Raw genomic sequence first — 16,268 nt, forward strand, 5'->3', positions numbered from 1 at the left:
TCCTTGAGCCTCAGGTGCCCTGGTGGTTCAGCTGGGACCGAAATGTCACTTGCACAGGGGGGGTTACAAGCCTCCTGTCTGGTAATCCTTGTGAAAAAGCGCTTTGTAAGTTGTGAAACACTCCACAAGATATTTGTTTTTGTGGTTATTTTGTCTGGGGCCGGTGCTTAGCTGTCTCAGATGCTTTCCCCAGACCCCGGAAAAACCTGTTCATGGGGAGCTAGAGAGTGTATGGTGACCCCCCCACGTCTAACCCCCCCAGCCCCCTTGCCTTCCTGGAGCTGAGACAGGGGCTGTGCTTGTGACCGGGCTGGCTGGAGGGGAGGCTCCGGGGCTGTTGCCCTGCCAGCCTCTGGAGACGTTGGGAAGAGAAGCCGGGAAGCCAGGCTCGTGCCCATGTGTGCCCGCCCGGCCGCCCGCCCAGCAGCCGCTGCCTGCTTGCTCTGCTGGGAGAGGAAGTGCAGTCGGTTACCAATCGGGTTATTTTCATAACGGCTGTCTCAGGCTGGGGGGCGGGGAGGAGGGTTGGGAGGGGGAGGGGGCAGAGGAGCAGCCTCAGCGGCTCGCTCTCCAAACTAGGACTTGCTCAGCCGGAGGCCGGCAGCCCGGAGCTGGCGCTGCAGCAGTGCAGCGGGGCTTGCCTGCCCACCGGGACCCCGGCCCCCACCCGCCCGCTCTGCCTGCCACCTGAGGGCACCTCCCGCCTGCCACCCTGCCTTCCAGATCAGGTCAAAGGGGCTTCCCTCAACCCTCCCTTGCCTTCTGCTTCCTAACCTTCTTGGACCTGTCGGGGTGGGGTTGTGGGGTCCCCCACAGCGGTCCCCCAGGCACCGCTGTCCCCAAACCAGGCTCCTGGAGCTGCTGGAAAGGGAATGGGAAGGGGTGGGGGTCTGAGCTGCTGTCCCCGAGCCAGGGCAGACCCCGTCGTGGTAAACATGACTGGCGTAGTCGCCCCCCGTACCACGCAGCCCTGGCCCACCTCTTGCACTGTGAAGTTTGCTTCGGTTTGGTTTTGGCAGTCTCTTCTTAGTGAGTGGAGGCCTGGGCACCCTGCCTCAGCAGCCCCCAGGCAGGCCCCACTTCCAGCCGTCCCTACCCCCTTCCCTCGACCTCAGCCTCAGTGCTGTGGGAGCAGAGCCGCCAAGGTGGCTTCTGACCCATAGGCCCTGCTGTGGGGCTGCTGGAGATGACCGCTGTGCACCGTTGCCAGCCTCAGCAGGACGCGGGGGGGGGGGCCCACTCAGGGTGGAATGGGCACTCTGGCTGAATCCCACAGGGTGGCCTGTGTGAGCACCCCGGGAGGCAGAGCAGTCCCTGGGGGCCCGGTCTGGTGCCAGGGGCAGAGGGCATTCGTCCCAGCATGAGCAGACCCCCCATGCATCCCAGGCTGCCAAGCTGTGTTCCTCATATGATGGGTGGTGGCCATCCTGGCTACTCCTGCTTCCCTTTCTGGTCTCCTACCTGCACCGTGCATGCATGCTCAGTTGTATCTGACTTTTGATGACCCCATGGACTATAGTCCACCAGGCTCCTCCATCCATGGGATTCTTCAGGCAAGAATACTGGAGTGGGTTGCCATGCCCTGCTCCAGGAGATCTTCCCAACCCAGGGATCGAACCCACGTTTCTTACGTCTCCTGCTTTGGCTGGCGGGTTCTTTACCACTGAGCCCCTGGGAGCAGAGACAGACTCTGGTAGGTGGCATGATCCACATGCCCAGGTGTCTGCTGTGGATGTAGGCCCTGCCAAGCCCCTCCTCTCTGCCGGCTGTCATCAGGTACTTCGTACCGTTATGTCATCTGAACCTCTCTCATGTCAAAGCCTCTGGACTAGGTCGTTTAAGCCCTGTTTTGCAGAGGAGAAAATTGAGACTCCAAAAGGTTAGTTGATCAGCCCAGGAAAGCAGTGGCAGATACAGGGTTCCAAAGCTTGAAGCTAACATAGCGTGCGCCAGTCTAACTGGGCGATCAGGAGTCCTGGCCTTTCTAGCCAGCAGCCGATGGAGCGGGGGCACTTGTGTCCACTCAGCCCCGGCAGCTGCCTGAGCCTAGCCACCTGCAGCCGCACCGTCTGCTGTTCACCAGGGTGCCCAGCCAGCCACCACTGAGCCTGTCTCCCCACAGACCCTTTGTCCTCCCCCCAGGCTCCTAGCAGCCAGCTGGACGTCGACGGGGCCCCTGAGCCCTCTCCCAGCCCATCCCCTTCGGGTGTGACAGGCTTCCCCCGCCGGGCCCCCGGCCAGGAGGCTGAGGCAGCCATTTGTGCTCTGCTGTCGGTGTCAGAACCCTGTGGGGCCTCCTCCGGTGACCTTTACACGTACTGAGTGTGGTGTGTGGGAGCTGACAGAGCGTGAGGTGAGAGGAAGCTGCCGCCCAGGGCCGTGCCATGAGAAGAGGCTGCAGGCGCAGGCAGAGGAGAGTCCGGGACAGGCCTGAGAGTCGGCAGGGCCTCAGAGCAGACCCAGGAGAGGCCTGGGCTGAGATAGGAAGTCAGGAGTCAGGCCTTTGCTGACCAGAGGACAGAGGTTTCTATGGCGACCAGAGGAACAGGAAGCCTGGGCCTGGGGGGAGGGGGTGTCGGAGTGCAGAGGCGTGGTCGCCTTAGAGGAGAGCAGGTCGTAAACCGTCAGATCAGCCAGCTGACGGCCTCCTCCGACCAACAAGGAAACTGAGGCCCAAGAGGGAGCAGCTTTGCAGGTCACGCAGCACCGGCCTGGTCCGGCCCGGCCCGCCCCCGCTGGTGGTGACCGCCCCACCAGGCCACTGGGGAGACTCCGGGGCCGGGCCCGGTGGTGACCCAGGCGCGCGGGGAGCCCCTCTAAGTCGCCCCCGTGTCCTGCGGCAGGTGAGCCGCGAGGCCTCTCCACCCCCCCAGCCCTTCTTGTCGCAGGCCTGGGCCAGGCAGCCGGCAGGGTCCACCCTCTCCGCCACCCACAGAGCGCCTGCCGCACCTCCCCCCTGGGACTGTGGCCTTTGTTTTCTGGGTGACACTCGCATCAGGCGGTGTGTTCGGGTGACTAATCTCCTCCACGCTGGGCAGCTGTCACAGGGCGGCCTGACCAGGCGGGCGGGGAAAGCTGACACCCTGGGACAGAGCTGGCAAGCCAGGGTCCCGGCGGCAGCGGGCTGCTGGGCCTCCAGGCTCCTCTGGCTGGTCGCAGTGCAGACCCTGCGTCAGGCGGACCTGAGTTCAGGTCCCGCTCCTGCCCATGGCCAGCCGTGTGACCCTGGAGCCTGGGCCTGATCTCAAGCTGGTTTCCTCCTCTCTGTAACCTGCCCCAGGGGAGGGAGGTAGGCTCAAATGAGATGACGAGTGAAAACGCTTGTCACGTAGTGGGCGATGGGTAAGTGGACCACTGTTGTCATTAAGGCACCTTAGTCCCAGCTCAGACCAGGCTTTGCCTCGGGTCGAGGTGGGTTCCAGCCCCGGCTCCCCAGGACTAGCTGTGCACCTTGGGCTGGTTTATCTCCTCCATCTCTCTTCAGGAGCCAGGCATGATACAGTATCTATTCTTTAGGGTGCTGTGGTTTATAAAACGGTGCACATGTTTGCCAAGGACTTAGTATACTGCCTGACGTGTGTGGGCACTCAGCAAATGTCAGGTGGGACGGCATTGATTCTAGGAAGGAAACCAGGAGCTCTTCTGCCCTCCTCCCTGTCACCTGCAGAGGCTGGCAGATCGTAAACAGCGAGCCCTGGAGCCCGGCAGCCCCCAACACTGCTTCTGCAGGCATGGCTGCCTCCATGTCAGTATTCCTGCACCTATCCAAGGCCCTGGCCTAATGCTGCCTGCCCGGACCCCCAAGTGAAGTGAAGTCGCTCAGTCATGTCTGACTCTTTGCAACTCCATGGACTGTAACCTACCAGGCTCCTCTGTCCATGGGATTTTCCAGGCAAGAGTACTGGAGTGGGCCGCCATTTCCTCTCCTGGGGATCTTTCTGAGCCACCAGGGAAGCCAACCAGGGCAGTAGCAAATCAAGGTGGGAGGGGGAGGAGGAGGCGCTGGCTATGCAGCCCAGCCCGGATTCCTCAAGCCGTTCCTCCACGCTGTCAGGCCTGCAGCTGACAGAAGTGTCTCTCCTGTCAGCCCCAGGCAGGGGTCCCGTGGCTGTGACTCAGACCTCCTTGTGGCTGCCAGAGCCCAGGAGTACCTGATGGTGGACACACATGTCCTTAAGTGCTCTGGAGGCATGGCCCCCTTGAAGCACCCCAGGCTCTGTGCCCTTTCCCCACCGTTAGGAGCAGGTAAGAGTGCACGTGCTCCCCTTAGCCTGTGTAGATGGGGCGACGAGGCAGGTGAGCTGGTGAAGGAATTGGAGCCCGTGCTCGGACCAGGTCAAGGGAGGATGGCTCGAGCAAGCGTGGTCCCCGGGACTCCTGCAGGATGGTGCTCCAGGTAGCTTAGTGTTCGGATTCTGAGCGCTGGGGCTTCGGGTCTTGGCCCCCAGGTCAAGGTGCAGTTCACGGGCTCCCTCAGCGTCCAGACGAAGGTTTTCAGACATCATCCAGCACTGTCGTACATGGGTTGTCCATCCTGGCCTCTTCAGAAAGGTGAGGCCTGGGAAGTGCTTACCATCAGCCCCTCAGAGGCAGAGCGCACCCACAGAGCCCAGAGGCGCTCTCGTGGCTCTTTCGGCTTCCCGCACAAAGTCCCTCTGGTGGCTTCTCTCCCCGCCCTGTGCATCTGCTTCTCCAGTTCTCAGGCAGCGGGGTGGGGTGAGCTCCAAGCGGCCTTCCACCCGCGAGGCAGATGTCAGATCCCCTCCCTTTCTGGGGCCACTCAGCCTGGCCCCAAGTCTGGGGGTCATGGCAGGGCTGAATTTCCCTTCAGAGAGCCTCATTTTCTTACCATGGCTTGGTTTCTGCAGTGTCTCAGGAAGGGACACCTAAGCCTAACCTGCCCAAGGAGAGGAAAAACCTTGCCCTCAGACCCTCAGTGTCCTATCTTTTTGCCTTTTCACACTGTTCGTGGGGTTCTCAAGGCAAGAATACTGAAGTGGTTTGCCATTCCCCCTTCCACAGTGGACCGTGTTTTGTCAGAACTCTCCACCGTGACCCATCCGCCTTGGGTGGCCCCACACGGCATGGCTTATAGTTTCATTGAGCTAGAGAAGGCTGTGATCCATGTAATCAGTTTGGTTAGTTTTCTGTGATCGATTGTGGAAATCAACCCTGAACATTCATTGGAAGGAGTGATACTGAAGCTGAAGGTCCAGTACTTTGACCACGAGATGCAAAGAGCTGACTCACTAGAAAAGACCCTGATGCTGGGAAAGACAGAAGGCAGGGTGAGATGGTCGGATGGCACCGCCGACTCAACGGGCATGAATTTGAGCAAGCTTCAGGAGATGATAAAGGACAGGGAAGCCTAGTGTGCTGCAGTCCATGCGGTTGCAAAGTCACACAAGGCTGAGCAGCTAAACAACAGCCCCGCAGTCTGTCTAGGTTGACTCCAGGCTCCCAGCTTCCTTTCTCTCTCCTTTCCATCAGCTTCAGGCAAAGGACTTGGAAGTCCTTAAGGCCAGAGCTTTGTGGATCTTGGTGCCTGGACAGGGGAACCCAGAAGGGTAGCTGGCAGCCCCACTCCCCACTGCTCCTGTGGCTGCAGGGGGGTGGAATTGGGGAGCACCAGGGCGTCCAACAGCGATGAGTGTGGGCTCCCTGCTGGGTCTTCTGGTACCCCACCCACCCCGTTTAAGGGGCTCAGAGGCCACAGAACACCCCCATTTCCTCCCAAGTGTCCCTTCTCCAAGGGCAGAGGCTGAGACTGGGCTCCTGGGCCTGGGATGGAGCCTGGCCTGGCCCGGCTCCTGACTCTTCCGGTCTCTGTGCCCAACAGCCACCCGCCTGCCCCTGCCATGGAGACCTTCATTAAGAGACACTTCCAGCGGAAGGCGCCTGGCCCAGGGGAGGGGCCGAGGCGGCCCAGCGGTGTGGGGCTGCCCACAAGCAAGGCCCGGCGCCGCTCGCCCGCGGGGCAGGCCTCCTCCTCGCTGGCACAGCGGCGGCGCTCTAGCGCGCAGCTCCAGGGCTGTCTCCTGGGCTGTGGGGTAGGGGCCCCGCGCCCCGGCCGCCGCCGGCGCTCCAGCACCGCGCCCCCCGCCTGCAATCCCCGCTTTGCCGTGGAGGAGGTGCCCACCCAGCCGCAGCCAGCCGTGGTGGGGCCCCAGCTTTTGGTGGCACCCCTGCTGTTGGCTGGGCTCGTGGGCATGGAAGACGAGGAGGGCTTGCAGAAGGAGGATGTGAGGGTCGCGTTGCCGAGTGCCGCCCAGCCGGGCTCCGGGACCCCAGGGCCATCCCCACCGCCGCCCCGCAGCGCGCTGCCCCTGCTGCCCGTTCCGCGCTGGCGCCGGCGCCGGGCCTCCTCCCAGCTGCTGCCCGCAGACGTGGTGAAAGACCATGGGCTCTGGGGCCTGCACGGTCACTACCGACGCCTCAGCCAGCCGCGGCCCGTGAGCCAGAACCCCACCCCAGGGGGTCGAAGAGCCTCGGGTACCGCAGCCGGCCTCGGGATGCCCGCCCGCGTGCGCCCGCTGTGCCGCCGGCGGCAGGTAGCCCTGCGGCGCAAGTCAGCCGGACCCCAGACCTGGAGTGCCCTGCTTGCGTAGGTATAGCTGCAGCCAGCAGGGCAGTGGTGTGACCTCCGGGGGGGCTGGCCCGAGGGTCCCCAGCTCGGCAGCAGCTCTGGGCCAGGCTCGGAAGCCAGCAGGGCAGCAAGGAGAGTCCAGTCTCCTCGGGGATCCTCTCAGAGTTGGGCGGGAGGGGGCGGGGGTTCTCCTGGGAGCCTCCTCTGCCCTCCCTGCCTTGACCCAGGGTTGAGGTCAAGGTGAAGGCAGAGATCCCAGGCGAGAGGAAGGAAGCAGGGGCGCTGCGCGCCCAGCTGGCCTCAGCCGTCTCCTCCTCCGCAGGAAAGCCATCACCAAGTCGGGCCTCCAGCACCTGGCACCCCCTCCTCCTGCTCCTGGGGCCCCGTGCAGCGAGCCTGAGCGGCAGATCCGGAGCACCGTGGACTGGAGTGTGAGTGGCCTGGAGCTGGGAGGGGTCTATGGGGACCAGCTCCCCGCTGGGGGTCGGAAGTACTGCGGGCGGCTGCAAGGGAAGCCCATGGACCTGTGGGGTCAGGGCAGATCCAAGCCTTGAAGCCAACAGTGGTGAAAACAGGATGCAGCGAAGTAGATTGTGGGGGCTGGAGCAGGTTTGTCTTGGGAGAGGGACAGTAGATGGGGCGCAGCAGGTCTGCACTAACCAGGAGGCCACGTTTGAGCCAAGCCTTAAGCCCAACAGACAGCCGGGGGGAAAGCAGGATGCAGGGAGGTAGATTGTGAGGGCTGGAGCAGGTTTGTCTTGGGAGAGGGTTGGGAGCAGAGCAGGCGTGCACCGAGCATGCTCGTCCCGTCCTCTAGGAGTCAGCGACGTATGGGGAACACATCTGGTTTGAGACCAACGTGTCCGGGGACTTCTGCTACGTCGGAGAGCAGTACTGCGTCGCCAAGATGCTGGTGAGTGAGCGCGGTGCGGCAGGCCGCCCCCTGGTGGTGGAGCCGGGTCTCGAGCCCTGTAGGCAGGCACTTCCAGGGGAAGGTGGGAATGAGGCTCTCGCCTGAGCCGCCCTGCAGGGGGCTGCCCCCCGGTGGCCAGAGGAATGGGATTGGGTCCTGAAGCCGGGACGGGGGCTCGACAATGCTCTCCCAGAGCAGCTGTGCCGGGGCAGGCCGTGGGGTGGCACCCTGAGGCCGGTGCCTCAGGGACCTTCTGTTTCCCGCAGCAGAAATCAGTGTCCCGGAGAAAGTGTGCAGCCTGCAAGATTGTGGTCCACACACCCTGCATTGAGCAGCTCGAGAAGGTGAGCGTGGCTGTTCAGGCTTTCCTGCCCCTCCCCCTCGGGCTGCTGAAGCCCTCACGGCACTCCTACACAGGTCTCTGTACACGTGTGTTCACGTCACACAAACAACACCGGCCAGGGGTGCCTCAGTATGTACAGTGGTGAAAAAACCAAGGACCCTGGAGCCGCAGTGCCTGCGTTTGCATCCTGGCTCCCCCTTCATTTGCTGCTGTGTCCCTGCTGCCCAGAACAAGCCTGGCACAGAGCGAGGTTCATAAGACTATTACTAGACAAGATGAAGTCATGAATGCTGGCTGAGATACCATTTTTATCAGTTCCCAAACTAATACTTAGAAGGGGCTGAGCCTTTGTACCTCAGCTCTGTCTGGGCCAGTCCTGTGTGGGCCCTGAAGCCCGGCCCTGTCCCCTCCACTAGTGGAGAGGAGGAGGGCTGTAAAGACCTTTTCCCAGGGACCATTGTCCACAGAGCAGCTGCAGCTAGGGGCGCGTCTGGGCCCCCCGCTTCTAGGGAGGGAGGGAGAAGGACAGCTGGGTGAGTGGGTCCAGGCCCAGGGATTGGGGGGCTGCCGTGGCCCCGCAGGACTCCCCACCAGCAGAAACCAAGACCAGCGTAAGAAAAATCCTGTAGGACTAGGAATGGCTTGAACGAGGCTGACGCAGACGGCTTCCGCTACTCCTCAACTCATACAGTGAACTTTCCCTACAGTTTTCCTAGGGCCGAAGCAGGGGCCCTGAGGAAAAGAGAGACGCCTGTAGCCCCAAGTCCCGTAGATCCGTCACACCAGCCCCTAAGGTGATAAACCAGGACTCCACAAATGGGCTGACGGCTCCAGGGACCAGTCCACAAGCATGGGCTGGGTTGCCTGCAGGTGCCTAAGTTGGGAGAGCTGGAGGGCGAGGAAGAGTACAGGACGGGTCAGCCTTGCTGCCTTTTAGTGGGGAAGACGGATACAGAACTTGCTGTCTCCCTCATCCCAGAAGACTGGGCAGCGGAAGGGAGCTTCCTTCTGGCTAGTGGAGAGGAGGAGGGATGCCAGAGGGCCTCTGAGAAGAGGTGTCTGGTGTTCTCAGGGCCCCCAGGATGCTGGGGGGCCTCTCCCTCCTTTGTGAGGACGCTTCCTGAGTGACACCTTCTGAAGAGGGTGGCCATGTGCCTGACCCCACAAGGGGCGGTTCTGACATTTCGGCGGTCACTGCGTGTTTCACAGATAAATTTCCGCTGTAAGCCATCCTTCCGTGAATCGGGCTCCAGGAACGTCCGTGAGGTAAGTACCCGGGGTAGTTAGGGCCCCGAGTTTCCCAAGTGGGCCTCTCGGCAGTGACTCCAGAGCATCTCTGGGCTTCCGCCCGGCACTCAGCCCAGTGCTGCTCCTCTCCTCCGCCAGCCAACCTTCGTGCGGCACCACTGGGTACACCGGCGACGCCAGGACGGCAAGTGTCGGCACTGCGGGAAGGTGAGGCTCCACCCAAGCAAGCTGGCCCTGGTCCCGGCGACCCCCGCACCGCCACACATGGCCCGTCCGTCCCTGACTGTGGGCAGAGTCCTGGGCCCACTCTCTCTGTCTGCCGTGCCCGCTCAGTCCCAGAACGCCCAGGTCCCTGGGCAGAGCGGGAGAGCAGGGAGGAACGCCTCTCCTCCAAGAGCAGTGTGTCTGGACCGCTTGGAAGCTGTGAGCAAGCCCTTCAAGAAGCATGGAGGCTTTTTCCATCGCTAGCTCAGCCAGTGCACATTGAGGGCCCACTGGGTGCGAGCACAGCCCACAGCAGCCCAGGTTTCACTGACCCGTCTTGTCCCCCCCGCCCACCCCCCAGTAAGTTCAGGATCAGAGAGATCTAGGGGCCTTGTCCCTTCTCCCTCCATCTACCCTGAGTGTCCAGCACGTTGGGCACAGTAGACCCTGCGATAAACCAGTGTAGGACGAACAGGGAATGACTGTGATGGTTACTGCACAGAGCTTTGAGAGCCTGGGTTGGGAAGGAGGGACTGGAGTTAGGCAGGAGTTATCTATGGACCCCTTTCCAGCAGATGGTGCAGTTAACTTCAGAGACCCAGCCTGGCTCAGCACCCATGACTTCAGGGACTCCTTTTATAGTTCTTTTCTTTAAAAAAAAATAAGAGTGCTCAGTTGCCCTGGGCAGAGAGATGTTGACGGCAGGAAGGGGCTGGGCCTGCTGCTCTGGGCCCAGCCCCAGGGACCCTCACCACCCTCTGCCTCCCAGGGCTTCCAGCAGAAGTTCACCTTCCACAGCAAGGAGATCGTGGCCATCAGCTGCTCCTGGTGCAAGCAAGCAGTGAGTGCCACTCCCCTGCCGGCCGGCTGTCCCTTGGGCTGCGCGGGGTGCGGGCTGCAGGTCTCGGCCAGGCCCAGCTCAGCCACGCCCCCCCACCCCACCCCACCCCCTCCAGTACCACAGCAAGGTGTCCTGCTTCATGCTGCAGCAGATCGAGGAGCCGTGCTCCCTGGGGGTCCACGCCGCTGTGGTCATCCCCCCCACCTGGATCCTCCGGGCCCGCAGGCCCCAGGTGAGTCCCACCTGCGCCAGGAAACCCTAACCCCCAGGGTCTGCCAGCCACCCTAGCCCCAACCATCTTGTCACCCACACCTCCACTTCCCTCGCAGAACACCCTCAAAGCCAGCAAGAAGAAAAAAAGAGCATCCTTCAAGAGGAAGTCTAGCAAGAAAGGGCCTGAGGTTAGACCGGGGACCAGGTGGGCAGCCGGAGGGGAACAGGAGAGGGGGGCCTGTTTCTTGGGGCACTGAGGCCCTCCCCGCCGCTGGAGCTGACGATGCGGCTGTCGCTGGGTCAATCTGGGCTCTGGAGCCCCCAAGCAGGGGGAGAGGTCCAGGTCCTCCTCTGGGGCCAGGCCCACTGTGAGGTCTGACCCTGCGGTGATACTCACGGGGGCACCTGGGGCACAGAGAACAGGGTGAGGGTCCCCCAGGGTGGGAACCAGCCTTACGGGCTCTCTCTGTCTCCAAGGAGGGCCGCTGGAGACCCTTCATCATCAGGCCTACCCCGTCCCCCCTCATGAAGCCCCTGCTGGTGTTCGTGAACCCCAAGAGTGGGGGCAACCAGGTACACACAGCCTCCAGTCTCCTCTGAGAGCCTTGGGGCGGGGTGGGGTCTAGCTCAGCCCCTCCCCCCAGCAGGTGTTCCCAGGTTGGCTTTGGCCCCACCCCTTTCTCCCAGGGATGCGGAGAAAGTCCCGTCTGCCTCCGCATCTTGCCTCTTCCTGGGCCCACGCGCTTCTCCCCACCTCTGCCCACCACCCTGATTGCCTCCCCGCTTCCCTGTCGGCTCCTGGTCTCCCACAGGGCGCCAAGATCATCCAGTCCTTCCTCTGGTATCTGAATCCCCGGCAAGTCTTTGACCTGAGCCAGGGGGGCCCCAGGGAGGCGTAAGTACCTGCCAGGGCTCTGTGGGGGCGGTGGCGAGAGCTGGCCTGGCGCGCTCTCTGGGCACAGCTCACGGGTCCTGACCCCTCTGACCCCGTTCCCACCCTCTGACCCCAGGCTGGAGATGTATCGCCGAGTGCACAACCTGCGGATCCTGGCCTGCGGGGGTGACGGCACGGTGAGTCCTCACGGCCTGAGAGGCTGGGCCGCCGGGGCGCCCGCACCGACCTGGCCCGCACCGACCTGGCCCGCTCTGCCCTGCTCCTCCAGGTCGGCTGGATCCTCTCCACGCTGGACCAGCTGCGCTTGAAGCCGCCGCCGCCAGTCGCCATCCTGCCCCTGGGCACTGGCAATGACTTGGCCCGCACCCTCAACTGGGGCGGGGTGAGCGCCCACGGACGGGGCAGGGAGCCGGGGATGGAGGGGGGCAGGGTACCGGGGGAGGCCCAGACCCCAGAGGAGCTCAGTTCCCGCCGCCCCCCCGCCCCAGGGCTACACTGACGAGCCTGTGTCCAAGATCCTGTCCCACGTGGAGGAGGGCAACGTGGTACAGCTGGACCGCTGGGACCTCCATGCGGAGCCCAACCCCGAGGCGGGGCCCGAGGAGCGAGATGAGGGGGCCACCGACCAGGTGGGTCCACTGTGGGGGAGAGCCGGGGGTGTGTGGGATCTGGGGCAAGTCTTTGTGTCACCAGACTTCGGCCTCTCCTTGGGAAGAGGGAATGGTAGTCCTCAGCTCACAGGAGAGTTGTCTGCAGCCTCTCAGCACATCTTACTAAGCACCTGCTACAGCCAGGCACCACTGGTTCTCAGCAGCACACAGAGCCAGGGCCTGGCGCGTGTGAGGCCCGTCAGGGAGGAGTCGTGTGTTGGGGGGCGGGCGAGGCCTGGGAAGAGAAGCCAGCTGGGCATAGGCCACTTTGGTGTGCAGGCGCTTGACGGGGCTCCCCGGGAGCTGAGAAGGCTGGGCCAAGGCCCCTTTTCTGCAGAGGTGGCTGTGGGGAGGCGCAGGGTGCATGCGGGAGCCCCTCATTCCTGTCCCTTGGCCCTCCTCCAGCTGCCTCTGGATGTCTTCAACAACTACTTCAGCCTGGGCTTTGACGCCCACGTCACCCTGGAGTTCCACGAGTCTCGAGGTGGGCGCGTCTTTGCTGAGGAGGCCACCCGCGGGTGGTGGTGGGCGGGGGGGAGCCCAGGAGGGGCCCCGAGATGGCCAGACCTTGCCCCTGCCAGTACAAGGCTTTCGTCCATCATCAGCCATCCCGCCCAAGCCCAGATTGGAAAGCCCCAACAGGCTCAGAGCAGCTGACTGTCCCCTATTTCTTGTCACCACCCAGAGGCCAACCCGGAGAAGTTCAACAGCCGCTTCCGGAATAAGATGTTCTACGCCGGGGTGAGTCCGGGGCCTGCTGCTGCGCCGAGCCGTTGCCACGCCCACCCGTTCTCCCACCCATGCCCCCACCCACCCGTGTCCACCAGGCCTCAGGACCCCTGTACGGCAGCGGGAAGGACATGCCCTGTTACCAGATGGTGACGCCCTCTGTCTCCCACAGACAGCCTTCTCTGACTTCCTGATGGGCAGCTCCAAGGACTTGGCCAAGCACATCCGCGTGGTGGTGAGCGGGCTGTGCCCGCAGGCAGGGTGGGTGGGTCCGGCGGGAGGGATACCCCCTGGGTGCATATGCCCTCAACCCCGTCCGCCCGTTCCTGCCTGCAGTGTGATGGGACTGACCTGACCCCCAAGATTCAGGACCTGAAACCCCAGTGCATTGTTTTCTTGAACATCCCCAGGTGAGGAGGGGAGGGTGTTGGGTGGGCCCTGCTGTCCCTGTCCTGCACGCCCGTCCTCTGAAGCCCATGGCGGTGCCCTCCCCTCCAGGTACTGCGCGGGCACCATGCCCTGGGGCCACCCTGGGGAGCACCATGACTTTGAGCCCCAGCGGCACGACGATGGCTACCTCGAGGTCATCGGCTTTACCATGACCTCCCTGGTGAGTAAGCCAGCACGGGGCCCACCTGGAGCTCCAGGCCTGCCTTGCCCCTGGCACTGGCCCCAAGATGGAAGGGGATGCCTTTCCTGGTGGTCCAGTGGTTAAGAATCCACTTTGCAATGCAGGGGACATGAGTTTGATCCCTTTGGGGGGACCTAAGTTCCCACATGCCTCAGGGCAACTAAGCATGTGTGACAAAACTGAGATCCAAAGCAGCCAGATAAATATAAAAAAATAAAAATAACGGAAGGGGGTCACCAAATTCCTTTTCATTGGCCAGGACTGGAGAATTCACCCTTACCTCCTTTCTCTGGCTGGGGTCTCACCCTCCTCTGCTCTCCGTCGGGTGGGGGATTACTCACTTTGTTCTCCAGCCTGGGAAAAGGAAAGCCTGCGGTCCTGCCGGCCCCTGGCCCCTGACCCTGAGCCTCCCGTGCCCACAGGCTGCGCTGCAGGTGGGCGGGCACGGCGAGCGGCTGACGCAGTGCCGAGAGGTGCTGCTCACCACGTCCAAAGCCATCCCGGTGCAGGTGGACGGTGAGCCCTGCAAGCTCGCAGCCTCGCGCATCCGCATTGCCCTGCGCAACCAGGCCACCATGGTGCAGAAGGCCAAGCGGCGGAGCGCCGCCCCCCTGCACAGCGAGTATGTCCCCCCGCCCCGCCCACATGCCCTGGGCCCCAGAAACTGTGCCCCTCCCCAGCCTCAGTTTTTCCCTCTGGGAAGGAGGCTAACAGTACCCCGGGGCAGCTGGGGCGGGGGGCGGTACATGAGGGCCCTTGCCGAGCGCCACGTGGTCGCCTGCCTGCAGCCAGCAGCCGGTGCCGGAGCAGCTGCGAGTCCAGGTGAGCAGGGTCAGCATGCACGACTACGAGGCCCTGCACTACGACAAGGAGCAGCTCAAAGAGGCTTGTGAGTGGCAGGCGGGGCGGGGAGCGGGTGCTGAGGGGCGGGGCCCGGGCTGGGGTGCAGCCCGCTGCTGACGGCCGCCCTGCCCTGCAGCTGTGCCGCTGGGTACTGTGGTGGTCCCAGGAGACAGCGACCTGGAGCTGTGCCGCGCTCACATCGAGAGGCTCCGGCAGGTGAGGGGTGGGGCCAGGGCCTGCCCAACGGGGCCCCGCCGGCCCAGGTTCTGGTGGCCTTCAGCCCCGGCCTCTGCCTCTCTTGCCAGGAGCCCGAAGGTGCTGGAGCCAAGTCCCCGATGTGCCAGAAACTGTCCCCCAAGTGGTGCTTCCTCGATGGTGAGTGGCCCCTGAAGGGCCGGGTCCCGCCCCGTCCCTTGGCAGTCCTGGGTGGGGCGGCTGGAGACCTGGGCCTGGATAGGGGGCCACCTTCCTCAGCTAGCCCTCTCCCCACAGCCACCACTGCCAGCCGCTTCTACAGAATCGACAGGGCCCAGGTAAGCACTCAAGGTCTGCTCCGAAAACCGCTGGCTCCAGGCCCCCATGTCACCTGTCCTGTTTGGCCACCCTGCATGGCCGGGCACACCCGTGTCCACCGATGGGCAGTGCACAGGGATGGTGCTGACAGTGAGAAGCTGGGCTCACGGGGTTGGGTTGTGGGGGAGCCTCAAAGCACAGGCATCTTCCAGCCAGACACTGAAGGAAAGGTGCTTTGGGTCAGAGACAGGGGCACCCGGTAAAGGCTTAGCCGTGGGAAGGGGCTGCAAGCTGGGGACCCCCTGTGTGAGGTCAGGGGATCTGGGGCAGGAAGGGAGAGGAGGGGATGGGGTGGGGTGGGGTGGGGTGGGGGCTGGCAGGGCCACAGGCCTGGCTGCCCCATCAGTGTTCCACCTCACGGCCGCGGCTTTTCCAGGTCTGCTGGCCTGGCTTCCCCCTGCACCCCCCATCGGCTGCCTTGCAGGGCCCTGACCCTCAGCCCAACCTTCCCCCCCAACCCCGTAGGAACACCTCAACTACGTGACCGAGATCGCACAGGACGAGATTTATATCCTGGACCCTGAGCTGCTGGGGGCATCTGCCCGTCCTGACCTCCCCACCCCCACGTCCCCTCTCCCCACCTCGCCCTGCTCCCCCACATCCCGGTGAGTCCCGAGCCTCAGCCAACCCTCCCCCCTACCATTGCCCCAAAGGACAGCCAACTGAAACCCCTCCTCCCCCACCCCGGCCGTGGCCGGGCCATGAGCCCTCCGCCCCACCGGCCAGCATCCGCCCCGCTGTGGTGGCCGGACACCTGGGCTCCCTCCTGGCCACCCGCACCCTCATCAGAGCGCCTTGCAGCCCCCTGGCCTCCTGCTCTCCCCCAGCACCCTGTGGGCACGTGCCCTGCCTTGCTCCTGGTCACTTCACCCTGGGCACCTGTGCCCTCCTCCACCACCACAGGGCAGCCCCGCTCACCTGTCCGTTCTTTGCCGTCTTGTTTGCCCACCTCTGGACTTGTCATTGCCTCCCTGATCTTCACCCTCCACTCACGTCTCAGCTTGGGTGTGCCTTCTCCGCAGTCTCTCGGGAGCCCCCCTGAAGTTGCTGTTCAATCACACCACCCAGTCTCCCGTTCTTCTACACTCCCTGTTCCAGAACACTGTGTTTACTCGTTTGTCTGACTTTGTCTCTCTGACTAGAATGTAAGCTCCCTGAGAGCAAGTTCTCCACCTGTCTTGTTCACGGCTGTGTTGCTGGTGCCCAGAACAGCACTTGACATGCAGGAGGCACTCAATAAACTGTTGAATGAACCAAGGGTGCCCCGGGCTGGGGCTGGGGAGGGCAACAAGCTGGGCCTGTGCTGTAGCCACGTCACCCTGCCACATCTCACCCTGCCACACCCTGGCACATCTCATCCTGTCACCCTGTCATTTCATGTCACCTTGTCACGTCCTGTCACTGTCACATCTCATGTCACCTTGTCACAGCTCATTCTGTCACCCTCATCTCGTCACCTTGTCATCTCATCCTGTCACCCTCACATATGTTACCCCATCACATCTCATCCTGTCACCCTGTCACATGTCACCTGTCACATCCTGTCACCTTGTCACATCTCATGTCCCTGTCACCCTCACATCTCGTCACCTTGTCACC

At 63.2% G+C, this 16,268-nt stretch overlaps 1 protein-coding gene across 14 annotated transcripts in view; it reads left to right on the plus strand.

The window, feature by feature from the left end:
* Positions 1-16,268, plus strand: part of DGKZ (diacylglycerol kinase zeta) — a 43,763-nt gene that overhangs the window by 24,886 nt on the left and 2,609 nt on the right. For 3 of the 14 annotated variants that reach the window (XM_070804167.1, XM_070804169.1, XM_070804170.1), the window contains exons 2-25: positions 6,909-7,017; positions 7,404-7,499; positions 7,766-7,843; positions 9,052-9,108; positions 9,229-9,297; positions 10,064-10,135; positions 10,251-10,367; positions 10,465-10,536; positions 10,826-10,921; positions 11,161-11,243; positions 11,359-11,419; positions 11,512-11,625; positions 11,732-11,872; positions 12,299-12,377; positions 12,579-12,634; positions 12,795-12,857; positions 12,959-13,032; positions 13,121-13,232; positions 13,676-13,875; positions 14,042-14,142; positions 14,233-14,312; positions 14,402-14,471; positions 14,589-14,629; positions 15,135-15,274. In XM_070804167.1, the coding sequence (XP_070660268.1) occupies positions 6,909-7,017; positions 7,404-7,499; positions 7,766-7,843; positions 9,052-9,108; positions 9,229-9,297; positions 10,064-10,135; positions 10,251-10,367; positions 10,465-10,536; positions 10,826-10,921; positions 11,161-11,243; positions 11,359-11,419; positions 11,512-11,625; positions 11,732-11,872; positions 12,299-12,377; positions 12,579-12,634; positions 12,795-12,857; positions 12,959-13,032; positions 13,121-13,232; positions 13,676-13,875; positions 14,042-14,142; positions 14,233-14,312; positions 14,402-14,471; positions 14,589-14,629; positions 15,135-15,274 (2,181 nt within the window). Of the gene's footprint in view, positions 1-578; positions 1,880-2,361; positions 4,552-5,839; positions 6,609-6,908; positions 7,018-7,403; positions 7,500-7,765; positions 7,844-9,051; positions 9,109-9,228; positions 9,298-10,063; positions 10,136-10,250; positions 10,368-10,464; positions 10,537-10,825; positions 10,922-11,160; positions 11,244-11,358; positions 11,420-11,511; positions 11,626-11,731; positions 11,873-12,298; positions 12,378-12,578; positions 12,635-12,794; positions 12,858-12,958; positions 13,033-13,120; positions 13,233-13,675; positions 13,876-14,041; positions 14,143-14,232; positions 14,313-14,401; positions 14,472-14,588; positions 14,630-15,134; positions 15,275-16,268 lie in introns of those variants that run through there. The other 11 variants (XM_070804161.1, XM_070804162.1, XM_070804168.1 and 8 more) reach the window with 9 other exon arrangements.

This window comes from Bos indicus, chromosome 15, assembly GCF_029378745.1.
Source record: "Bos indicus isolate NIAB-ARS_2022 breed Sahiwal x Tharparkar chromosome 15, NIAB-ARS_B.indTharparkar_mat_pri_1.0, whole genome shotgun sequence".
In the NCBI taxonomy this organism is placed as follows: Eukaryota; Metazoa; Chordata; class Mammalia; order Artiodactyla; family Bovidae; genus Bos; species Bos indicus.